General features: G+C 44.6%; 1 protein-coding gene across 2 annotated transcripts; it reads right to left on the bottom strand.

Annotated features, from left to right (window-relative positions):
- Positions 1-4,414: 4,414 nt before the first annotated feature.
- Positions 4,415-8,140, bottom strand: LOC115764039 (putative aminopeptidase W07G4.4). 2 transcript variants are annotated; one of them, XM_030706875.1, is made up of 5 exons: positions 8,084-8,140; positions 7,681-7,825; positions 5,906-6,179; positions 5,739-5,837; positions 4,415-5,677 (listed from the first exon to the last, which is right to left on the bottom strand). In XM_030706875.1, exons 2-5 carry the CDS (start codon positions 7,692-7,694, stop codon positions 4,541-4,543), a joined length of 1,524 nt encoding a protein of 507 aa, XP_030562735.1. In that variant the 5' UTR covers positions 7,695-7,825; positions 8,084-8,140; the 3' UTR covers positions 4,415-4,540. The 2 variants fall into 2 exon arrangements, with proteins under 2 accessions (XP_030562735.1, XP_030562736.1); XM_030706876.1 differs by having other exon boundaries at positions 7,681-7,808; positions 8,084-8,128.
- Positions 8,141-8,256: the final 116 nt, after the last annotated feature.

The following is an 8,256-nucleotide window of genomic DNA, read 5'->3' as shown; positions in this document are numbered from 1 at the left end:
ATTGTCTCGCTGTGCACGGCCCACACACACACACACACACACACACACACACACACGCACACACACACACACGCACACTCTTCGAGAAACTTTCACGTTTTGTGAATGAAGGCACATTCCCAGGGATACGAATTGCATCCTTGAACTTCCTGCTGCCTGCCTCTGCCCGTTCTTCTGCTTGTCCCGCCTCATCTGCTTCTTCTTCTCCTGGCCAGCTGGGGCCAACATCTTCCGGCTGATTGGGCACACTGTGCGCTTAGCTTTCCAGCCATTTCGGCTATCAAATAACTTGTTAGCTTTATTGAGCGGCAGCTGCTGCTGCCAATTCACACGCTTCTGGCCCAAAAGCCGGCCAATTGGCTGGCCCAGGCACAAATTGGCTAACAATTTTGTTTTTTGCTGCAATCATTGGCTTAATTTTAATATGTCCATGGCTATAAAGCGTTTCACGTGCAGCTCAATCTCCGAGCGCAACTTCTGCTGCTGCTGCATCTATGATTATGGACTCGCGGCAATCGAAGCGACTAACACATACATAAATGTATATATATATATGTGTATATGTGTGTGTTTAATACATGTACAGCGTTTGGCTGCCAGCTTGGCTGCGGCTGCCGCTGCCTGCCACTGGAATTGCGACCTCTTTGGGAGCGTGTTGCTGTTGCTACTGTTGTTGTTGTTGTTGTTGTTGCCGTGTAGCTGGTTACGAAACCCCAAGAAAAACTTCCGCATTCATTTAAGATCATTTCTGTCGTTGCTGCTTCAAGTGGTTGTTGCTGTTGTTGCTGCTGTTGCTGTTGTTGCTGCTGTTGTTGCTGTTGTTGCTGCAGCTTTGCAAACAGCCCCCCCTCATTTGGTGTTGCTTGTGTGTTGCTGGCTATTATTAATGCCGCCGCCGCAGCTGTTGCCCCCCGCCACCAGGTGCTGCTGCTGCTGCTTCGCTGTTTTTTTGTGAATTTATGGATCAACATTGCATACCGCACAAACAGCAGCAGCCTCCAGTTTCCAGCTCTCAGCTGTGTCAGCCCAAGCGTCTGCCACTGACAAGCAACAAAATTGACAAGGTGCTGTTTTAATAGTTGTTGCAGTTGTTGCAGTTGTTGTTGCTGTTGTTGTTGTTGTTGTTGTTGCATGTGTTGTTGTCGTCAAGTCAACTGATTCGTCAGGATTGGCATATTAAATGCGTTTACATATTCACTTGTTGCCGGACTTTAATCGTTTTATGCAAACAAACAAGAGTTACTTTTGGAGGGGGCAATTGGGGGAATGGGGGGGGAATTGGGAGCCCGAAAAGGCTAAAATATGTTTATACTATTTTAAGGCTGATCAAATTTCTTGTGAATAAGGGATGGATACATTGCCCAAACTGCGCTCACACACGTCTTTTCCAAGAATCAAGCACAGTTTTCTTGCTTTAATTGATGGACATTGACTTTTCACGCATTTTCCGCTCGTGGAAAGCTTACATCTGACCGGATCCAGGTGAATAGCTGCCTTAAGTCGTAATTTTTATAAATATCGTTGAAAACAAACTCTGCCGCTCATTTTTGGCCCCGTTTGAATCGCAAAGAAAGGTGAATTTAGCGAAAAGCGTGAAACACGTCTCAAATTTGAAAAAATGAACTTGTATAAAAAATGAGCTTGAGGCCAATTGAATAGTAATCCAAAAATCCCCAAAGCACGTATTTGAGTAGAGTTTTGAATATAAATGTGAATTGTGCGAAAAGTGTGTAAATGCGTCTTAAATAATTTTCTTGGAAATGAGTTTGAATTGGGAATTTAAGCCACAAAATCTCCGAGCTTAATTTCCGCCAAAATACGGATGGAATTTAAGAAATAACTTTAGATTTAAATAAAATTAATTTCGGGTCGATCTTTGGCAAGCAAAAAAGGTCCATTTTAAACGTTAAACGTCTGTCGAGCAGTCAATCATTCAGTCAGTCAGTCAATCATTTAGCCTGGACAAACAGCTTACATATAGAAAAAAGATATGTTTGATCAGATCTCGAATACAATTGAAGCTCATCCCGAGATTCCATCTCAAGAACGTGTATAAACACCCATAACTTATTACCAACCCCCCCCCCTCCCCCCTTCATCCACCTACTCAAACAGCTGCAGCTGTTGGCCCCCAGCAGAAAAACAAAAAACCAGTCCTGCCATAATCAGGTCATGTCTTGGCTTCTCGGCCCGTTAACGGAGCGGCCAGAACGGTTCCAGGCAAAAAAAAACGCTCCGCCTTGCCAATAAATTCACACTAATGGCAACAAAAAAAAAAGAGAGGGGCACAAGAAGAAGCAGACTTTTGCCGCTCATCAATAATGAATACCGTTAGCCAGCCGCATGCAAGAGTCCAAAGCCATAGCAAGAGGAAGAGCAAGATCATGGGCCAAATGCAACTGGTTGTTGTCATTGTCAAATGTGGAGGCATGCGTCAATAAATTACCTAGAAGCGCACCCAGGAGCCCCGTCAAGACCGAGTCGAGAACAAAATAAGCCAGAAACAAAAAGATAAACAAGTAAAAGTACTCGGTTCGGGTGTGCCATACCGGCAGTTACCCTGGGCTCGACGCCAAGTTGCCGTTGCTAACATTCTTGGCTAGGCTGTGCTTCTTCTTATCCTGCCCCACTTCATATATGGACAATGCATTCTCAACTAACTTCGGTTTTTATGATGCGATCTTTGTGAAATTGTCAGCTGTTAACTATGGCATACAAAGGAGTATGCATACCAGAGCGCAGGGCTTTACCTTTAAAATTGTTTGATTTCTTCAATATTTGGGAGATAGGAATAGATATCCAAAGAATGGAACATTCCCAAGCTTTGCTTAATATGAGAGAACCTGCATACCAAATTTGGTGCATCTAGCTCTTTTAGTTCTCGAGTTATGCTCAAGAGAAGCAAGTCTCAAAATCGATTTTAAACGATATCCTGTTAATTTTGGGCAAGATATAGATAAGACTCGCTCTGAATATGGTAAAAGATAATAATGTATTTCCATATATATGTATAAGATATATATAAGGCATAGGATAATATTATATTTCCAAGTTCAAGTCTGTAGCTTTTTTACTTACTTACTTACTTCGTTCTGATCGAGAGTAAATATATATTAGGATTCCTTCTGTCTGTTACATACGCTTGCACAAAACCGATATACCCCTTTCTAACCATTGCAACAGGGTATAAACGGACAACGGGCCAACTGGGAGCAACTGGCAGCAACTGGGAGCAACGGTATATTATGCAATCACGGCATGAATGAGACACTCTTGACCGAGTTTCCATAGCCAGGCAATAACGGTAAACGCGACGTAACGCGACAGCTGACAAGTGCTGGCCACTCGCGAGCGCAGCGAAGACGACGTCGACGGCGAAGCGACGTCGGCAGCGACTGCAGCGCCTAACGGGTTCTCGCTGCCGACGCAGCCCAAGCGAAATCACAGAAAATGCGCAACAGCAAACAAAATCAAAAGAAGCTCGAAATCAGCGAGAAATCAAAATTCAGAACGGCTTGCCAATTATGCAAAAGTAGGCACACCGAAGATTAAATACCCTTGCCTATATGTGAGAAGAGTTGTGCAGTTCGCAATTGAAATGTGTGGATCATGTGTGAGGAGCATGGCAGAGCTTGTGCCTCGAAAAGCTAAACACTTTTTATGCCCTTGCAGAGGGTATTATAGTTTTGTCATGAAATTCGTAACGCATAGAAGAAGACGTCTGCCACTCCATAGAGTATATATACTCCTGATCAGCATCAACAGTCGAGTTGATATAGATATGCGAATTAGTCTCTCAGTTGTAAGGATATAGTCTTGTAAATATGCCCAGGTCCGTCTTTCTGTTGCATTATATTGGAACCGGCTGGATCGGATCACTATATAATATAACTGCCATATGAAAATCGAACTACAATATTATAACATATAGCTCTAAAGGAAGACTATATTCTATAGCTCTAAGGGAAGACTATATTATTATAGCTTTAAAGGGAGACTATATTATATAGCTCTAAGGAAAGACTATATTATTAAAGCTTTAATGGAAAGTCTATATTATTATGGATCTAAAGGACGACTATCGTATTTTTTTATCTTTTTATCTTTTTATCTTTACGAAAGGACTATATAATACAGCTTTAACGGAAAACAATATTATTAAAGCTCTAAGGGAAAACCCTTTTAAAAAGCGAGCTTATGTGCTTTACTCTTCTAACATTTGCAAAACCATATTAAATCTTCGACAAGCCGAATATATATACCCTTTTACATTTATATACAAAATTGTTTGATAAGCTATCTAATTTCGGAAAAAGGCTCATCATGAGGAATATGTATGTATGTACTTGTATATACTTTAAAGGAGCGAGAGCTGTCGCACACCGATTGACAAAGTTATAATACCCTCTGCAAGTGTATTTTAAATTGAGTATATTAATACAAAGACGTTTATTCACATTGAGCTGTGATGCATACAGTGATTATATAAGGATAAGGATAAGTACGGCGCTTGTATATATTCCTGGAGCCCGGATCGCAGCTAGTCAATCAAATGGGTCTTGACCAGAGCCACAATGGGCGCAGCTGTGGGCATGAGGGGATACTCCCCGGCGCTGCCGGCAATGTCCAGATGGGTATACTTGAGCGGCAGCGGGGAGTCGACGCCATGCTTGTCGAGGCCCGTAGCCTGGATCATGAAGGCGGCGGGCACTTGGTGGCCGCGCGGTGTCCTCACCGATGGCGCATTGTTGGCCTGGACGACATCCTCGCCAATGGCCTTGGCGGCATTGAAGTCGAAGTCGCACTGGCGCAGCACGGAGACCTCGAAAGGTTCGCCGTAGGCCTGGCCAGCGGCCTGCAGTTTGCGTGCATGATCCTCCTTGGCGGCCACGCTGTTGTCCACAATGATGGACTGACCCTCGCCGGCCGATATGAAGGCATGGCCCGTCAGCGTGGCAATGGTAAAGATATGCGGATCGGGCAGATTTCCCTCAACGGCCAGCTCCTTCATGCGGCACAGCACATCGGCCATGCACATGCGACCCTCGGCATCCGTGTTGCCAATCCGGACACGAACGCCGGCACGCGAGGTGATCAGCTCGTCGGACACATAGCACTCCTCACCCACCGAATTGCGCACCAGGCAGAGCGCGCCAATGACGTGCACATTCTGCGGCTTCAGCTCGCTGACCACCTGCATGAAGCCGGCGACGGCGGCGGCTCCGCACTTGTCCCGCGACATGCCGGCCATGACGCCGCCGGCCTTGATGTCGGCGCCGCCCGTGTCATAGGTCACGCCCTTGCCGACCAGCATCAGCGTCTTGGTCGCCGGACCGGGCGGCTTGTACTCGAGGTAGATGATCCGACCACGATGCCGCTCCACGGAATGAGCAGCACGATTGACAGCAGCGAACAGCGGATACTCTCGGTTAATGACATTCACGTCGTCGATCACCTTGACGGACAGATTGGCGAACAACGGTTTTATGTAGGCCTCCACGAGCGGTGGTGCCATGCGTTCCGGATCTCCGCCGCCAATGTCGCGGGCAATCAGGCGACCAGATTCCAGAACCAGCGCCTCCTGCATGATCCGCTCCGCATTGGGACTATCAATCAGTACGGACAGCGAGCTGATGCGTTGCTTCTTCGCGGGGACATCCTCGCGCAGTTGAATGGGCTGGGCGAGGAATTGAGAAAGTACAGTAAAAACCAGATATGTTGAACCTGGGTTGACATACCACATAGAGCTCCTCCAGAGCGCCAAGGACCGTGCACAGCTCCGCCTGAGAGAAGCGTTTGCTCTTGGGCACCACCAGAAGCGGCGCTTGGAAGCCGGCCTATACAAAAGCAAAGATTGGGATCAGCTTTATATACTAGAGTGTTTACAAAGGTCAATCAAACCCACCTTAATGGCACGCTGCAGGGACTGGGCGGCCGCCTTCTGATAGCAGCGCACGTCGGCATAGTCCGTCAGCTCCTGGACGGGCGCATAGATCACGGGCAGATTCAGTTGCGACGACTTGAAGCACGAGACGACGCTGTCGAAGGCCTTGTCGAAGGCGCGATGCTCCTCGAACGTGTCGGCCAGCTCGGCGGGCACAGCGCGATCAATGACGCACAGCACATCGTAGCTGGACTTGGCCAATATACTGGACAGCTTAACGGTGCAGGGCAATAGCCTAGAGGGAAAGAAATAAAAAGGTTAACAAAAAATATTTCACTTTTTAATCGATTTAAAAGTGGTTGAAAATCAAATAAGCCTAAAACTCAGTTGTGAAAATATTTCACGAGTGAAAAATGGGTGAAAATGTGAAGTGAAAGTTCTCTTGAATAATTAGCAATGCTTCCAGTAATTTAATAAATATTTCCCCTTTACATCGATTTAAAAGTGGTTGCTAGTGAAATAAGCCTAAAACTCAGTTGTGAAAATATTTCACGAGCGGAAAATGGGTGAAAATGTAAGTTATTGAATTAAAGTTAAGAAAACCTGCCTCGAATAAGGTCGGGTAATATTTCCTGTAATATAAATGTGTTTATATAAATATAGCGAAAGCTCTCTTGCATACACAAAACTTTGTGGAATTGAAGTGGATTTGGTATTGGCAAAATAAATGAAAATAATTATATTTAAGTATTTATTTGATTATATTGGGGAACTAATTCTGAAGTACCTCCAATTTCACTTTAATTTATGCAAAGCAGCTGACAATTGGTTTCGTTTGGGAATGAAAACAGCTCGGAAAACGTTTCCACTCGGCACTCGAGAACACCCGAAAGCAAACGTGTCGAAACGTACTTGTTTTTACGGTTGAAATCGAATCGAAATCGAAAAGTAGAATTGCATGCATATATTCCCATTCATTTAATTGCTGCACGCAGTTAAAACTTCATTGAAATGCAATTTAATCACGTCGGTCCTTTTTTTTTTCAATTACTTGTCAATCGAATGGGAAGGGCAATTGCGGGCTACACGCCTTGCTAAACAATGTATGTATGCATGTGCCTATGTATGTATGCATGTGTGTATGCATGCATGTATGTATGCATGTGTGTATATATGTATGTATGTAAGCATATATACGTATGTATGCATATATGTATGTATGTATGCATGCATGTATGTATGTATGCATGCATGTATGTCTACATGCATGCATGTACATATGTATGCATGCATGTATGTATGTACGCATGCGTGTATGCATGTATGTATGCATGTGTTAAGACTTTGTGGGGCGTGTTGCTGATAAGAAGATAATCTCAATTTCTCAAGTGCGCTAAATAACTGCGATTGCGATAAGTTTGATAAGCTTATTAAAAATTGTTTAAACTTTCCTTTCAAAACACGTTTGACGGACAAGCGCCGTTATTTGAAAAGAACAAAGCAAACAAAAGAGCGTGAAGAGAGCGGCGCTTTGCAGCCGCTCTTCGTTGGAGCTGTCCTTGCAAATGGCGGCAGTTTTGCCAATTTAGCTAGTTTATGGCTGCATTTGGCTTTTTCAGAGAAAACAGCTGACACTAAACAGATTTCCATTGTTTTTTTTCGGCATCTCAGTAAACCTGTGTTTATTGCCAATTTGTGCGCAAAAAGTTAATTTAGCTAGTTTTAATTGGCTGCAGTTTGTTTTTTTTTTAGCGACAGTTGGCAACTCTAATGCAAGCAGATCTCATTTAACTTACTTCTCGAGTCCCATGTTGATGATGATGATGTGGAGAGCGGCAACGACTGCGGCGAACGGCAAGTGGAGAGTCACTGACTGGGCGACACGGGCGTGCGTTGAGATTGCGAATACACTGGAATACTGGAACTGGAAATGGCGATAAGCTGCCGATAATGTTTGCTTATATTCTTGTTCGTTCTTTTTTAAATTGTTGCTTGTTATTAACCAAAACGTTTGCGTTGACAGAACAAATGATTGTGTTTGATTTTGCAGCGCAGCAAGCGGGCTTTATATAGCGCGCAACGCGACGCCTTTGTTTATAACAAACAACTGTCCACGACCTATGATTAATTGTCGGAATGCAATAATTGAAATTGTAGCCACAATAACAACAATAATACTGCACTCCGGCTTCTACTCACGTCGTTGCACTGAGCAAACGCAAACACTTGGCACTTGGCTTTGGCTTGGCTATTCTCTTGCCAGTCACGTTCACGGCTGCTGTTAACAGAGCGTTGCGTGGCGGGGCGAGGCGAGAACAGCTGATGGCTGTTGAATAAAGCCGGTCAGCTGTTCGGGCGCAGCGTTGCCAACT

This window comes from Drosophila novamexicana, unplaced genomic scaffold (genome assembly GCF_003285875.2).
Source record: "Drosophila novamexicana strain 15010-1031.04,08,12 unplaced genomic scaffold, DnovRS2.1 tig00000817-arrow-arrow-pilon, whole genome shotgun sequence".
In the NCBI taxonomy this organism is placed as follows: domain Eukaryota; kingdom Metazoa; phylum Arthropoda; class Insecta; order Diptera; family Drosophilidae; genus Drosophila; species Drosophila novamexicana.
The sequence above is the reverse complement of the archived record's forward strand: the minus strand, read 5'-3'. Positions and strand labels throughout refer to the sequence as shown.

Bases quoted from the DNA above. Each gene is read 5' to 3' on its own strand.
- LOC115764039 (XM_030706875.1), bottom strand. The intron at 5,838-5,905 runs GTGGGTTTGATT...GCTTTTGTATAG, and splicing joins CCCTGCAGCGTGCCATTAAG to GCCGGCTTCCAAGCGCCGCT. The intron at 5,678-5,738 runs GTATGTCAACCC...TTCCTCGCCCAG, and splicing joins CTCTGGAGGAGCTCTATGTG to CCCATTCAACTGCGCGAGGA.